Source organism: Loxodonta africana, chromosome 21 (genome assembly GCF_030014295.1).
Source record: "Loxodonta africana isolate mLoxAfr1 chromosome 21, mLoxAfr1.hap2, whole genome shotgun sequence".
Lineage (NCBI taxonomy): Eukaryota > Metazoa > Chordata > Mammalia > Proboscidea > Elephantidae > Loxodonta > Loxodonta africana.
In genome coordinates, this window is record NC_087362.1 from 44,963,849 (window position 1) to 44,978,900 (window position 15,052).

General features: G+C 43.9%; 1 protein-coding gene across 7 annotated transcripts; it reads right to left on the minus strand.

Annotated features, from left to right (window-relative positions):
* Positions 1-450: 450 nt before the first annotated feature.
* Positions 451-12,180, minus strand: ZNF23 (zinc finger protein 23). Of its 7 annotated transcripts, none has more exons than XM_023556661.2 (5): positions 12,125-12,180; positions 10,311-10,375; positions 9,066-9,192; positions 8,296-8,409; positions 451-5,033 (listed from the first exon to the last, which is right to left on the minus strand). In XM_023556661.2, exons 2-5 carry the CDS (start codon positions 10,332-10,334, stop codon positions 3,238-3,240), a joined length of 2,061 nt encoding a protein of 686 aa, XP_023412429.1. In that variant the 5' UTR covers positions 10,335-10,375; positions 12,125-12,180; the 3' UTR covers positions 451-3,237. The 7 variants fall into 7 exon arrangements, with proteins under 7 accessions (XP_023412429.1, XP_023412430.1, XP_064129872.1 ...); XM_023556662.2 differs by having other exon boundaries at positions 9,066-9,242; positions 12,125-12,151; XM_064273802.1 differs by having other exon boundaries at positions 10,170-10,375; positions 12,125-12,140.
* Between the last annotated feature and the right edge of the window lie 2,872 nt (positions 12,181-15,052).

Sequence of the window (15,052 nt, forward strand, 5' to 3'; positions counted from 1 at the left end):
AGAACCTGGAAGGTGGGGCCAGGCAGGCCTCTGACCTCTCCCCCGGCTAAGCGAGAGACTGCATCAGTCACTGACTGCTATGTGACCAGGTGGTGTCCTCTGGGCCTCAGTTTCTCCATAAGTAAATGAAGAGCTTGGGTCTCACAGTGCGTGGTGCAGGAACTGTCCAGAGAAGCAAGGCTGGATGGTCAAGGGGAGAAGATCCAGCTCTCTCCTCTCCCCTGTCCCCAGTGTGCATTCTGAGTGCCCCAGGGCCCACCTCCACCATGCTCGGCTCCCAGAAGCCCTGGGCAGGCAGACTTACACGATGGTGTCTTTGGAACACTGCGTAGGTCCAGTACCACGAGGTCAGCTTTCTGATAGGAATGACTCCTTTGAAGTACTCAATACAGTACTTAAGGTTGACACTGATCACTCGAGCTAGAGAGAAAAAAAAGCAGCAGCAGGTGTGTCTGTATAAAAAGGGGTGGGGAAATCCTGTGGAGTGTACTGGGTGTGTGACTATGTGTGTCTGTGTATGTCTATGTTTAGGTGGTTCTCTGTGTGTCTATGGGAAGGTCTGTATGTGCATCCTGTTTGCGTTTGTGGAACAGGGGTTTGGGAAGTCCTGTGTTTGACCTTGTGTCCATGTGTGTGCATCAGTGTGTTTGTGCATCAGTGTGTGTGTACAGGACTGTGTGTGCATCGGTGTGTGTGTGTGTGCAGGACTGTGTGTCCATTGGTGTTTGTGTGTGTGCATCAATATTTGTAGGGCTGTGTGTATATCAGTGTGTCTGTGTGTGTGAATGACTGTGTGCTCACGTTCAGATAACAGCCCCTGATCACCAAGCACTAACTCTGGACCAGGCTCTGACTGAGCTCTTTACCTGCCGCAAGTCATTCAGTCCTATCATTACTATCACTGGAAACCTTGGTGGTGTTGTGGTTAAGAGCTCAGCTGCTAACGAAAAGATAGGCTGTTTGAATCCACCAGGCACTCCTTGGAAACTCTATGGGGCAGTTCCACTCTGTCCTATAGGGTCACTAGGGGTTGGAATTGACGCAATGGCAATGGGTAGTAGTAGTATTAGTATTACTATCATTAGTAGGGGTGTTGGGTATCATTAGTACTAATATGACTCCATTTTACAGATGATAAAATGGAGGACCAGTTTCGTCTGTGTGCAAAAAAAAAGAGGACTGTCTGATACACTGTAGATGGATATTTGGGAGCTGTGGGTGTGACAGAAAGCACCCACTCTGTGGGTCACATGTGGGGACTGTGAATGGGCCTGCATGTCTTGGGCCTGGGTTTGGTTGCCCCATGGGCTGCATGTGTGTGTGGCATGTGTGCACATACAAGCTGTGGTCTGTGGTTTGTTGTGGTGTCGGGAGCTTTCTGCAAATACACCCGTGTTGCCAGTCTTGAGCTTGCAGAGGGTGGGCAATCTCTGCTCATCAGAGAAGCATCCAAGGGTTTCCCATACCTGCCAGGCCAGAGGTGATGGGCTATCCTGGGGAGGCACCCATGCCCTCAGTGGCCCTGGGCTAAGCCGGAGAAGCCTTGCGCCCACAGGAAAAGCAGAATCTCTGTATGTGGAGATGCCTTTTAAGCAACATAGAACCAAAGGGCAATTCTAACTATGTAGGTTGGGTGGGGCAGGGTGTTGGGAGCATTCCCCAGGCTGCCTCAGCCTGTGCATGGGACAGAGGGGTCTCGGTGACACTAATGACTCGATCCTCCGGGGCTCCAGCCTGCTTGCTGCTGTAGGACCTCCTACCATGCTAAATCCTCCCCCCATATCCCCAGGGAGTGGCGCATATGGACTCACAAACCTGCCCTTCTGGCAGTGACTGCTGCAGCCCGACACTGGTCTCTGTTGCTCTGGCTTGGACTCCCTTCAGTGTGACATCTTCTCCCAAAGGGCCCTCAACCTTGTATAAATAGGCCACCAGTGACTCATCTCACTAAGCCACAACACCACAGGGACATCCCAGTTAACTGGCCTAAGAACGTGTTCAGTGCTTCTACCTCCTAGTTCATTGCATAGTGCCTGTGGTCACAAAACCTGCAAGCGTCCATTAAAGTCACAACCATTGGTCTCTATTCACCTAGAGCTACAGAAAGAAGGGCAGTCAGGAATAGGAGGATATGGAATGTGTGGCTAATTGCCTCCATGAATAACTGCCTCCTTTGTCATGAGACCAGAAGAACCAGATGGTACCTGGCTACCATTACTGAATATTTTGACCAAAGTTCCGTTTGTAAATCTATCTTTAAGTCGAATTTGTACATAAATCGAAACAGATATGATTCATATCTAATGTCAGTCAAATGTCTTAGTATATAGTATCTAGTGTACCTTTCCATGCATTTAAACACTTCCAGGTACTCTAAAACATCTTTAACATAATACAGTAATAACAATGTTTTGATGTGCATCACAAGGTAGCACCCATTTGTTATTACAAACCATTTATGTACCTCAAATTTTTAACAGGCTTTACAGGGGTTGGTTCATAAGTACTGGTTGTACGTGGGACATTCGTAATCCAGGGACTGCCTGTACTTTTACATCACGTTTTACAAAGGTATTTCCACTTTTTGCCCATTATCTTTTAGCCTTATTTGGGATTATTAAAAAATATAAGATTAAATTTTAAGTAGTTGATTTATCAATATTTTCGCTTATGATTTCTTTCATCTAATGCTTAGAAAAAGTTTTCCCTATTGCATAATAAAATCATTTTTCCTTTTTAAAGGAAATTTTTATTGTTTTTCCTCTACAAAAGTAACGCATGCTTGTAAAAAGTTAACCAGAAATAAATTAATTTAGATAGTTAATGTCTTTATATTATGGGGTTTCCAATCTGAGAACAAGGTTTGTCTCCTTCTCGCTCTCCATTTATTCGGGTTTTTCCTCTGGTGATCATCAGTGGAGATTCATCATTTTCTCCATATGGGTCCTGCGTATTTATTAAGTTTATTCCTAGAAAACCTATTTTCTTGATTCTGCTGAGAATGGGACATTTTCTTTCATAGATTTTCTATTGGTTGTTGGTATAAAGCAAAGTTATTTTTGGATGTTACTTTTTAACTGGTCATCCATCCCTGATTATATATTGAACAAACAGAGAAGATATTTCCAAGTGAAGGCTCTGTCAATTCATTTCCCTCTCAGGGTTTTCCACCAGGGTGATCTGATACTTGATCCATATCAGCATTAACCTTGAGAGTTCACTGTATCTTTCTCATTATTAGGATTTTCCCTCACTATGGACACTCTGATGATGAATAAGTTGGAAGCTAAACCTAAACGCTTTCCCACACACATTACACACATAGGGTTTCTTCCAAGTGTGGACAGTCTGATGTATAATGCAGTCAGAACTATAGCTGAAGCCTTTGCCACACTCCACACATCTGAAGGGTTTCTCTCCAGTGTGGCTTCTTTGATGCCGGATTAAATGGGCATTAACATGGAAGGCTTTTCCGCACTCCTTACATTGAAAGGGCTTCTCTCCAGTGTGGATTCTCTGATGCACAATATAGTCAGAACTACAGCTAAACGCTTTTCCACACTCCATACATTTGAAAGGCTTCTCTCCAGTGTGTATTCTCTGATGCCTAGTCAGTTTGGCATTGATACTGAAAGCTTTCCCACATTCCTTACATTGATATGGCTTTTCTCCAGTATGGATTCTGTGATGATCAAGCAGGTTTCTTTTAGAAGTAAAGCATTTCCCACACTCATTACATTCAAAGGGTTTCTCCCCAGTGTGAATTCTCTGATGCTGAATTAGTTTTGCATTAACATTGAAGGCCTTTCCACACTCATTACACTCGTAGGGCTTCTCCCCAGTGTGGATTCTCAGATGCTGCCGAAGCTGGGAGTTACACCGGAAGGTTTTCCCACATTCATTACACTCATAAGGCTTCTCCCCAGTGTGGATTCTCTGGTGCTGGATTAATTTCCCTTTGACACTAAATGCTTTTCCACATTCAGTACACTCATAGGGTTTCTCCCCAGTGTGGATTCTTTGATGCTGAATGAGTTTCGCATTATTGTGGAAGGCTTTCCCACACTCCTTACACTGATAGGGCTTCTCTCCAGTGTGGATGCTCTGGTGCTGCCTAAGCTGGGAGCTGCACCTGAAGCCTTTTCCACACTCAGTACACTCATAGGGCTTCTCTCCAGTATGGATTCTCTGATGTTGAATTAATTTTGCATTTACATTGAAAGCTTTCCCACAGTCATTACACTCATAAGGTTTCTCTCCAGTGTGGACTCTCTGATGTGTAATATATGCAGAGCTACAGCTGAAGCCATTTCCACACTCCTTACACTGATAGGGCTTCTCTCCAGTGTGGATTCTCTGATGCCTACTTAAACTCCCATTAACGCTGAAGGCTTTTCCACACACCTTACACTGATAGGGCTTCTCCCCACTGTGGATTGTCTGGTGCGTAATATAATGGGAACTATAACTAAAGCTTTTCCCGCACTCTATACATTTGAAGGGCTTATCCCCACTATGAAGTCTTTGGTGCCAAATTAATTTTGCATTAACACTGAAGGCTTTGCCACATTGCTTACACTGATAGGGCTTCTCTCCAGTGTCACTGTCTTGATGTTCGTTACATTGAGAGTCACACCTAAAGGTTTCCACTAATTCTTCACATTTGAAAGGTCTTTCCTCAATATCAATTTCATGCTGAGTAAACTTCCTGTCAGCACTGAAGGCTTTCCCTGATCCTGTATACTCAGGAGGCTGCTCTCCAGTGGAGACAGTATGACAGTGATACAAATTTGGGTTTTGAATAAAGAAACATTCCTCCGAGGGGCCTGTCTCATCTTTCACTGTCCTATCAAGGAAACTACTATCTTCTTTCTTCACACTTCCTACTGAGTGGACTTCCTGCTGTTTCTCTGGAATATAAGCTTCTGGAAAGTCTGTTTTCTGGGAAAAGTCCCTCTGAAGTTTAAATGATGTACTGCCTTTTTCTTCACACATTTTCTTTTTCAAGTTATTGTCAGTCTGGATATCAGTATCTGTAATAAAAAATAGAAAACATAAAATATCATGTAAGAACCATATCAGAAAGAGAAAAGAACTGTGCTGGAAAGAATAAAGGATCATAATAATCTAGGGGCTCTTTAAAATCACCAGACTAGGTTAAAGAACCTAAGGTTCGTCCATAAGGTATAATAATATATAGCTGGTAAAAGAATGAAATATATCTATATATGCTGACACACACACACCAAAAAAAAATGGCAAAAATACACTGTTAAGTGAAAAAACAAGTTGAGAAACAATATGTAAATTAGATCCTGTTTATGTAAAATAAAAAAGAAAAAATCTAGAAAATTTCTGGAAGAATACACGAGAAACTGGGCAAACTGGAACAGGATGTTTGATAGACATTGTTCCCACTTTGTACACTTTCTATACTATTTTGAATACATGTCAGTGTTATAATTCTTAAAGTAATGACTAAAAAAGATCACCAGTCTCTTGCAATCTAAGGCAAGACCATTGTAAAGGACATAAACAATAACATGAAGGTTAAAGGTGAGAGCAGTGGAATAAAACTTCAGGTCTTGTCCACCAGTTCTGGTTCTATCACACCATGCTTTTCTACACTCTGCAGTTTCTTCTCAGTTGTCCCTATGTACTTGAGTCTCTTGTTAATAAAAATAAAAAATGCTTAAGGAGAATGGCAAGTGTGAGCAGCACCAGGAAGCAAAAGGGAAAGAATTTTGTTTCTTTCCTTAGAACTTAAACTCTAGACTTCCCAAAATTCCTCCAAATTTTTTTCTCTACTTCAGAAAGGGTCTGTTTAAGGTCCCCCTGACGTTTCGATCTCACCTTTTCCACCTTTCCCAGGATACTCCTGCCTTTTCCTTTTCTCTCCCCCAAACCTAAAATTGATCATTCCATAAAATTCTTTCCATGACCTCAATATTCTTTAGAGCTACTGATTTCTTCATTTGCTCCCAAATTTCTCAAAAAATGTCCCAAAATGCTGCCTCTATTTTTTGTCTGTCATTCTCTCCTTAACTATGTGTAATATGCCCCCATACCAGTATTTCATTATCATTGCCCTCAGTAGACCCAAATGACCTGGATTTCCATAGCAACCATTTTCAAAATAATGAGTCTTTTCCCAATTATAAAAAGTGAATACATACTCATCTATACTACCAGAAAGTTACAAAAAAGAAAATTAAAATTACCTGAATTTACAACCAACTAATGATAACTACAGCTAATCTTCTGATGTATCGCCTTCCTCAATCACATTGGTTAGAATTTGTATTTCTCATTTGGATCAACCACTTATATTCTTTGCCAATTTTTCTATCCTAGTGACCTATTTATCAGATCCCATGGTGTGGCAGATGTTACTGGTTGCTTACCCAATATCCATTTTCCTCTTCCTCCTTACTAGCACATCTTTTTTTTTTTTTTCTACATAGCAATATGCCCAGCTATGTTCCCTACCCTCTCTTGCAGTGAGTGATGGCCATTTGACACAGTTCTAGCAACTGAGATTTAAACAGAAGCCACTGGGTGGAGATTCTAGGAAAGCTTTTAAAAAGGTCACTTTGTTGACATGAGCTTTTGTCCTTTGCCCTTCCCCCTTCTGCCTGCCTAGAACTCAATTTGACTCCTCACCCCAGTTAACCTACACAAATTGACTAGATTAACTTTCCTATCTTCAGTTAGGAGCCCTGGTGGCACAGTGGTTAAGAGCTCAGCTGCTAACCAAAAGGTCAGCAGTTCGAATCCACCAGCCCCACCTACGGGGCAGTTGTACTTTGTTTTATAGGGTTGCAATGAAGCAGAATTGACTTGACCGCAAAGGGTTTGTTTTTTTATTTTTACCCTCAGCTAAGATCACAATAAACCAAAAAACCCATTGCCGTCAAGTTGATTCCGACTCATAGCGACCCTATAGGACAGAGTAGAACTGTTCCATAGGGTTTCCAAGGAGCAGCTGGTGGATTTGAACTGCCTACACTTTGGTTAGCAGCCATAATACACCGTAGCTCTTAACCACTGCACCACCAGGGCCCAAGATCATAATAGGCTGTTTAAATACTTCAGAAAGATTTCAGGACTGTCTGCTGTCTACAGGGTGAAATCCAGCCTCCTCTGATCAAAGACTTCCACAATACTGCATTTCCCCCTCTAACTGTCAAACGCATTATACTTCCTTCAACCCCTCTATTTCTAAAATATGTCTTCCTTTGTTAAGGATCATATAGTTAAATGGTCAAAAAGGAACAAAAATCCACTGAAATTATCTATTAAAAAAAGGATTCACTGAAAGGATATAAGAACATCTCATGGATGCCACACGCCAGAAAGAAAGCTGTCCATCATGGGGTATGGGAAGTCATCTGGCAGCTTCTCTACCTAAACCAATTAAAACCCTGCTGCTCCAAGTGTAGTCTGGGAACCAGAAGCATTGGCATCACCTGGGAACTTATTAGAAATGCAGAATCTTGGCCACATCCAAGACTTACCGAATCACAATCTGCATATTTATAAGACCCCAAGGTGATTCGTGTGTACATATGCATTTGAGAATCACTGAGTTAGAGGACTTCCTCCTCTCTACCTTACTTTACTATGTACAGCTGTCTCCTTCCAAAATATTATAATGATAAAATATAATACTTAATTGAGCACACACTATAAGCTAGGCCCTTGATGTTATCTCATTTAATCCTCAATTTCTAAGACTAGTACTACTACCTCATTTTACTTATTATCAAATTTTCAGAGATGAGGACATTGAGTCTTTGGGAACTCAAATAAGTGACCTGCTCAAAGCCATTCAACCAGGAAGTGGCACAGTTGGAATATGAACTCAGGAAAGTCCACTGCAAAGACTGTTTTTAACCACCAGGCTGTTCTTCCTGTCTGTGTGAGACTGTTTATTCTGTATCCTCCACATTAAGTGGACAATACTTAGAAAATAGCAATGACCCAAAAAATTACTGAACCCATTAATATTGTCTGAGAAAGGTAGGATTCCAAAGGTAAGATTAAAAAGAGTTATAATGAGGCATCTAAAAAACGATCTATTCTTGGGATTAGAAAGAAACAGCAAACTTCTAAAATAGATAGGGTTTATAAGAAAGGTCTCAATTGTACTTATGTCTGTAAATCATCGAAACTTATTTATATTACACTCTGTATGGCTAGCAGAAAAATGTGGCATGCTTATATGTTGCTTAAGTTGGCTTTCTCCCTACAGAGCTAAATTTTCCAACATAAGGGCAATGTGTGTTCCCTTACCAGTCCAGAGGTCTTGAGGGCCAATTCCCATTCCAGTGGGCACTGGAGGTGGGCCCCACAGCTCACCTCCTCCCTCCAGTTGTGAGATCACGGTAGGTTTGAGAAGTGGAAATCCTGGTTCAGAGGAAGAAAACAGGAGAGACAGGTGAATAATCCCCCACAGGTGAGTTCCTAAGCTGCTTCTTAGATTGTCTTAGCAATGGGGAGGGAAGGTAAGAGTCCAGGGGGCCCCATGCATAAGGACTATGGAAAGATGGGGGAAGGTGTCTTGGGCAAGTGGGAGTGGTCTTGTGAAGATCTGGGGGTCCTGGGTAGGTGTGGGGGAGAGGGGAATAGCCCAGATTATTGGCCTTGGAGACCTAAGGCAGGGCAAACCAGGGAAATTCTGCTCCAAGGGATACCACTTTGTGGCCTTGGCCTGAGATATTCTTGGGGCACATTGAGATCCTTGGAAAAATATAGGTACAGTGAGAGGAAACGTAGAAAGCATGGCTGTGTAACAGGAAGTTACTTTTTTCCCACACTGTGTCTAAAACACAGCTTCTATAGGGTAGAGTAAAAGTGCATACCAGTCCCAGCAAAGTCCTATACTGGCCCAGAAAGCACTTGGGGTTCGCCCTTCCTCTGAGTCTAGGGAATTAGAACTCTCCACCCCTGAGGCTCCCACTTGGTAAAGAATTACCAGAGACCCTACCTGTAACCTGTAAGGGGGAAGTTAAGCTGGAAATCCCAAATGAAGAATCTGGGCCCCAGGGGGAAGAAGGCCTTACCCAGGGAGGCCACGTGCCCATAATTCTCCAGCATCACATCCCTGTACAGGGCCCTCTGTGTGGGGGACAGGCCATCCCATTCTGTCTGCGTGAAGTACACAGCCACATCCTCAAAGGTCACCAACTTCTGAAACAACAGGTTCCTGCTGCCCTAGGGCCAATTCCATGGCTCAGGCCCTAAGTGAGGGGCAGAGGGCAGTATAAGGGCCTGGGGTGGGAGCTTTTGAAGAGCGCGACATTAATAACAGGAAAGATTTGAGAAAAGGCACCTGGAAACTGAACAACAGAATATCCAAATTCCGTTTCAGCAAAGAAGCCTCATGCCATTTTTCACTTATAAAAGTTAACATAAGTTTGACTGCATCCCAAAGATCTTTATGTCTTAAATATTGTTTGAAGCTACTCTTCCCCTTTAACAACTACTTTTCTTGAAGTCCACATCACCTGGACCAGTGGAATACTTTCTGAAGTGGTCACCTTGGTTTTGAACTTCTCCTCAAAATCCTCCCACGCATAGTTATCACAAATATGACCAAATTAACGTCACTAGCTTCATCTGGCTGAACAGTTAAGAATCACATGATAACTGTGACCTGTGGCAAGTTACTCAGGGGGTCTGCAAAGTCCCTGAAATTGCATGGAAAACTTGCCTTGCATGTTTATTTTTCTGGGGAGAGGATCCAGCCTTCTTATCATAAACCTAAAAATTAAGGTCTGCACCCCAGTACTTGAAAGCCTGTCAAAGACACAATGTGATATTCTGTCCCACAGGACTTCCCTGCCTTTCCCCTACTTGACCCCACTCCCCATTGTTGTCCCTTCTTTCTCCGAATTAGAAGCCCTGCTCTCCTTTACACTGATCTGTCCCTGCCAACCCCACTCACCTACATGTCCATTACTGAGTCCCAGTGCTCTGCTAGTCTTCTTCACTCAGGCCCATACACAGAACAGACTGCAAGGACACTTCTATACCCTCTCACCCAGGTCCCTCTGCTGGGGAAGCTCCTATACCAGAGGGGACCCTCAGCTCAGCTAGGGCGTGCTTCTCAGTACACTCTCCTGCGGCCTCCATCTCTCACTGTCCAGGGTCTCTGTATACATCACCTCTCTTTCCACAGCCTCCAATCCTGCAGGCGGAAGCATGGAGCCACCTCCAGCTTTCATCCTGAGGCTCACCAGCTCCCCTTCTCAGTTCTCCTCCATTTGAAGCTGCTTAGAGGAAGAACTGAAGGACCCACAGCTCACCTGGGGCCAGGCTGTCAGGAGCATGTCTGTCGCCACATGGATTCCCTCTCAGAGAAGGGTTGCAGCTGAGGGAAAAAAAAAGACACACATGTGAGGCAAACCACCGCCATCAGGGGTGGTACAGCCTCTCACAGAACATCTGAGACGCGGGTGGCCTATATCCAAATGGCAGTGAGACCAGGTGCTGCAGCAGGAGGAGGGAAGTGATCTCATCACAGGCTCAGCCCCTGACATTGACAATGATGCTCTGACATTCATTGATGCTCACTGCCAGGAACCCTGGGATTTTACAATCCTGACACATACCATACATACAAAAGAGTATATGTAAAATGTATGCAGAGAATAAAGAATAATAAAACAAAGACTCATATATCCACAACTCAGCTCAAGAAAGAATATTACCAATATCTCTACTTTTTTCTTTTTCATTTTCTAAATCATCATCATCTTTGGCTACACTGTAAGAGAAGCTAGGCTGGCTGGGCTGCAGTCCCAGCAAAGAGGCTACAAAGTCAGCCCAGGGAGGCAGCTTCTGGAGAAGGGGCAGCTGCTTCCTCACATCTTGCCCCACTCCCTCATAGAGCTCTGGGTGTCCTCAAGGGTCTTAATGCCTTTGTGGAGACCTTGGCTATGTTCCCTAGGTATGCTTTCAAAAACCTTAGCAGAGTTGGAAAAGAGATAGTAAGCCATGTAGAAATGCCTGCTTAGCATAATAGGTTCCTAGAATTTTTAGAAGTGAAAAATGCCAAATAAGAAATATACAAACTGAAAGGATCCAGTAAAATGGCAGTTAGAAGTAAAAAAGGATAACTGATACATCGTTATCCTGAGAAGACAGAAGGAAAAAAAAAACCCAGAATCTTGAGGAAGGGGGAACAGAAGAGACCACTAGTTCTGGAGCAGAGGCAGGGATAAGAGTAGGTCTACATATCTTCTGGAGGGAAATAATGGACACAGTATAGACTTAATTGCCTACAGCTAATACAGATCTTGTGAGTGAAGAATAGATAAGTGTGAGGTGGGAGAATAGTAACATTTTCAGGAAAGGAAACTAACCAAAGGATTGTCCAAGAGACATGGCCTGGCTGACGTAGCCTCCGCACTTACCTGGAACTAAACCTCTGTCCGGGGATGGAACATTCTCAGGAGAGTATTCCCATATCCCCTCAGGAATGGCCTGTGGAAAGGCCAAATCATTTCCAGGTCACTGTCACCCCACAGCCTGAGAGAAGCAGGGTGAAGTTACCTTTTGGAGCTGACACCGCTCCAGGGGACAGTGCCCTCCAAAAATCAGGCTTCTGCTCCCGGGTGACTGGGAGGGGCTCTGCTTTTTCTGCCCTCAGTCTCGGCCCTGATTAACAACCCTATGCCAGGAACCAGGGAGCACACTGTCCAAACTTGAAACGCCTGGGTAAAAGCCCCTGCACGACCTCAACATGTCAAAAGGCATGTGATGTTACCTCAGACCTCTTCACGCCTGCAAATATTCCACCCTCTGGCTGCACTGACACATCTTCCCAAAAGTCGGCATCATCTTCTCTGAACAGATCAAACACTAAATGCTCGGGACCTTATGGCTGTGACAGTAACACAGGCTCCGTCTTCCACAACACGGAACCTATTAGACAATCATGTGCAAAGCCGGAGTCCAGAAGAGGCGAAAGAAGCCCCTGGGCCGCCGCCTAGCTCCCTCCCACAGGCTCGGCCACCCGACGGCGGGAAACACAGCCTCCTCAGGGTGGAGGCGTGTCCCAACCACAGGAACCGTGGCATCAGGACACCGCCCACGAAGCCCGCAGCCCAGCACTTACCTCCGCAGCCAGCAGCTCCTCGGCGCGGCCGGAAGTGCGTCACCAGGCCGCTGCCGAGCCTCTCTAGGAGCTGAGTCCCTCCCTCTCGGTGGTACCTCCCCCCCGCAAAAGCCTCTCTCAGAGGGAGGCTTGAATCCATGGCCTAGAGGCATAAAGAACATTAAAAAGTAAACAGTAAGAAAAGTAAGCAACAAAATTATAAAATAGGCCAAAAACATGAAGAGATACTTCATCAAAGTCAATTGGTATAACAGTTCATAAAGAAAATGTTCTGCATCCTACTTTGGTGAGTTGTGTCTGGGGTCTTAAAAGCTTGGGAGCGGCCATCTAAGATACATCTATTGGTCCCATCCCATGGGGAGCAAAGGAGAATGAAGAAAACCAAAGACACGAGGAAAATAGTAGCCCAAAGAACTAAAGGACCACGTGAACCAGAGCCTCCACCAGCCTGAGCCCAGAACTAGATAGTGCCCGGCTGCCACCACCAACTGCTCTGACAGGGATCACAACAGAGAGTCCCAGACAGAGTGGGAGAAAAACTTGGAACAAAATTCAAATTCACAAAAAGAAAAAGACCAGGCTTACTGGTCTGACAGAGACTGGAGAAACACCTGAGACTATGGTCTCCAGACACTCCGCTAACTCAGAACTGAAACCACTCCCAAGGCCCACTTTTCAGACAAAGGTTAGAAAGGCCTGTAAAACAAACAATAACACACATGAGGAATGTGCTTGTTAGTTCAATTAAATATTCAAGACCAAATGGGTAATGCCTGCCCAAAATCTAGACAAGAAGGCAGGAAAGACAGGAAAACTGGACAAATGGACATGGGGAACCCAGGCTGGAAAGGGAGGGTGCTGTCACATTGTGGGGATTGCAACCAATGTCACAAAACAATATGTGTGTAAATTTTTGAATGAGAAATTAACTTGAGCTGTAAACTTTCACTTAAAGCACAATAAAATTAAAAAAAAAAAGATACTTCACCAAAGAATATGTATGGATGGCAAATAAGCACAAGAAAAGATATTCAACATCATTAGCCATTCTTTTTTTTTAATTTTTACAATTTTTATTGTGCTTTAAGTGAAAGTTTACAAATCAAGTCAGTCTCTCACACAAAAACCCATATACACCTTGCTACACACTCCCAATTACTGTCCCCCTAATGAGACAGTCCGCTCTCTCCCTCCACTCTCTCTTTTCGTGTCCATTTCGCCAGCTTCTAACCCCCTCCACCCTCTCATCTCCCCTCCAGGCAGGAGATGCCAACATAGTCTCAAGTGTCCACCTGATCCAAGAAGCTCACTTCTCACCAGCATCCCTCTCCAACCCGTTGTCCAGTCCAATCCATGTTTGAAGAGTTGGCTTCAGGAATGGTTCCTGTCCTGGGCCAACAGAAGGTCTGGGGGCCATGACCACCGGGGTCCTTCCAGCCTCAGTCAGACCATTAAGTCTGGTCTTATGAGAACTTGGGGTCTGCATCCCACTGCTCTCCTGCTCCCTCAGGGGTTCTCTGTTGTGTTCCCTGTCAGGGCAGTCATTGGTTGTAGCCGGGCACCATCTGGTTCTTCTGGTCTCAGGATGATGTAGTCTCCGGTTCATGTGGCCCTTTCTGTCTCTTGGGCTCATAATCGCCTTGTGTCCTTGGTGTTCTTCACTCTCCTTTGATCCAGGTGGGTTGAGACCAACTGATGCATCTTAGATGGTCATTAGCCATTCTTGCTGTTAGCTGTCATGGAGTTGATTTCAACTCATAGATACCCCATGTAACAGAGTGACAGAGCAGAGCTGCCCCCATAGAGTTTTCTAGGATGTAACCTTACAGGATTAAATCACCAGGTCTTTCCGTGGCTGGGTGAGTTTGAACTGCCAACCTTTCAGTTAGCAGCCAAGCATTTAACTGTTGCACCACCAGGGCTCCTTCATTAGCCATTAGGGAAATACAAATTAAAGCCACAATGAGATATCACTACACAAGTATCAAAGTGACTGAAAGAAAAAATAGTTACAGCACCAAATGCTGGTGAAGGTGTGGAGAATCTGGGTCATGCATACATTGCTGGTGGAAATTAAAATGATACTGCCACTCTGGAAAACAGTTTAGCAGTTTCGACAAAAAAAAAAAAAAAAAAAAAAAAAACCAAACCAAACCCATTGCCATTGAGTCGGTTCCAACTCACAGTGACCATATAATACAGAGTAGAACTGCCCCATAGGGTTTCCAAGGAGTGGCTGGCAGTTCTAAACTGCTGACCTTTTTGGCTAGCAGTCAAACTCTTAACCACTGTGCCACCAGGGCTGTGTAACTAACTACCATAAAACCCAGCAATTGCACTTCTGGGCATTTATCCCAGAGAAATGAAAATTTTATGTTCATACAAAAATCTATACATGAATGTTTAATAGAAGCTTTATTCATAATAGCCCAAAACTGGAAACCATCTAGATGCCCTTCAATGGGTAAACTGCTAAACAAACTATGGTACAGTCATACCATGGAATACTACTCAGAAATAAAAAGGAGTCAACTATTGATACATGCAACAACCTGAATGAATCTGCAGAGAAATATGTTGAATGGGGGGGGGGGGAGAGAAGCCCATCCAACTTTTGAACATACTGTCAGATATTATTTATATAATGTTCTCGAAATGACAAAATTATAGAAGTGGAGAAAGAAAGATTAGTGGTTTCCACGGTGAAGAAGAAGGCTGGGTGGGATGGGGTGGGAGAAAAATGGGTGTGGCTATGAAAACATGAGAGATCATTGTGGTGATAAAAACGTTCTGTATTTTAACTTTATCAATGTCAATATCCTGGTTCTAGTTTTATACTCTAGTTTGCAAGATGTTACCCTTGGAGTAGTCCCTGCACACAGGAGTCAGAAGTCCCAGGGAATTAGCAACACCCCAAAGTATAAATGT

Bases quoted from the DNA above. Each gene is read 5' to 3' on its own strand.
- ZNF23 (XM_064273802.1), bottom strand. From the start codon at position 10,229: ATGAAAGCTGGAGGTGGCTCCATGCTTCCGCCTGCAGGATTGGAGGCT. The intron at 8,410-9,065 runs GTAAGGCCTTCT...CCTCTGAACCAG, and splicing joins TGGGCACGTGGCCTCCCTGG to GATTTCCACTTCTCAAACCT. The intron at 5,034-8,295 runs GTAAGGGAACAC...TTTTTATTACAG, and splicing joins CCCTCAAGACCTCTGGACTG to ATACTGATATCCAGACTGAC.